This window comes from Aureococcus anophagefferens (genome assembly GCF_000186865.1).
Source record: "Aureococcus anophagefferens unplaced genomic scaffold AURANscaffold_146, whole genome shotgun sequence".
In the NCBI taxonomy this organism is placed as follows: domain Eukaryota; class Pelagophyceae; order Pelagomonadales; family Pelagomonadaceae; genus Aureococcus; species Aureococcus anophagefferens.
The window spans coordinates 11,533-12,691 of NW_008705693.1; the positions used below are offsets into that span (position 1 = coordinate 11,533).

The window sequence follows — 1,159 nt, forward strand, 5'->3', positions numbered from 1 at the left end:
CGCCGCCGCCGCGAGCATGGCCGCGCACGCGGCGAAGTCACCCGCGCGCGACTCGAGCGCCTCCTGCGCGGGCGTCCGCAGGCCCTCGCCCCGCGAGTAGGGGCTCGCGCCGAGCTCGAGGAGCGCCGCGACCGTCGCCGCGCAGCCGCGCTTCGCGGCCTCGTGCAGGGCCGTGCGCGACGCGTAGGTCATGGCCGCCGGGTCGCCCGCGCGCCCCCACCGCGCGACGTTCCAGTCGGGCCGCTGGTCGATCCACCGCCCGCGGAACTCCGAGAGGCGCACGCCGTGGCCGCTCGGCTGGCCGTTCGAGCCGTCGAGGTAGTTGATGAGCTGGAAGAGCCGCGCGTTGACGTCCGCGCCGCTTTTCGCGAGTTTTCGGACGGCCCCGGCGTCGCCGCGGCCCGCGGCGACGTAGAGCCGGCGGTTGAGGTGCTGGTTCCGGCCGACGCCCTTGAAGCCCACGGGCCGGCCGGCGCGCGCCTGGAGGCTGTCCGGGTCGAGGACCGCCTCCTGGTACCATCGCATGACGGGGACGTCGGGACCGGGCTCGGCCTTGCTCCCGCCGAAGCCCAGGATCGGGCTGAGCGCCACGCGCAGCAAGTCCCAGACGACGAGCTCCGCCGCGCGCGGCAGCACCGAGAACAGCGTGTCGGCGACGCCGCGCGCCGCGGGCAACTGCATCGCGGCCATGATGGGCTGCTTCAGATCATACGAAATTGTTTCATGATCCCGTTCCTACGTTCCTTTCCCCTTCACCGTTTTGGGTGTTGTAGTGCAACATGTTGATTTGAAGTACAAGTGGGAGATTACACAACGTCACAGGGCACAATGCGGGCGACGAAACACACGGGGATCGGTCGGTCGGCGGTTTCGATTGAGTATGGCGCGTCGAGGCTTTGGTCACAGCGCGTCGAGGGTTGAGTATTGCGCGTTCAGGATGGATCACAGGGTCGCCGTCGGGATGTTGTTCTCGTCGAGCGTGAGCTGGACGCGCAACGGCACGGGCATCGGCGGCCGCGGCATCGGGAGCGCCCGCGGCGGAGCCCGAAAGGGCGCCGCCGGAGCCGGAGGACGCGCCGGCGGAACCGCCGGAACCGGCGGAGCCCGATAAGGCGCCGCCGCAGCCGGAGGACGCGGAGCCCAAAGAGGCGCCGCCCGC

The 1,159-nt window shown here is 71.2% G+C and overlaps 1 protein-coding gene across 1 annotated transcript in view; it reads right to left on the minus strand.

The window, feature by feature from the left end:
* The window catches only part of AURANDRAFT_68443 (hypothetical protein), a gene marked incomplete at both ends in the record, with an annotated part of 2,688 nt that extends 1,998 nt beyond the window's left edge, over positions 1-690 (minus strand). The window contains one exon of the mRNA XM_009044128.1: positions 42-690. Coding sequence (XP_009042376.1) covers positions 42-690 — 649 coding nt within the window. The remainder of the gene's footprint in view (positions 1-41) is intronic.
* Positions 691-1,159: the final 469 nt, after the last annotated feature.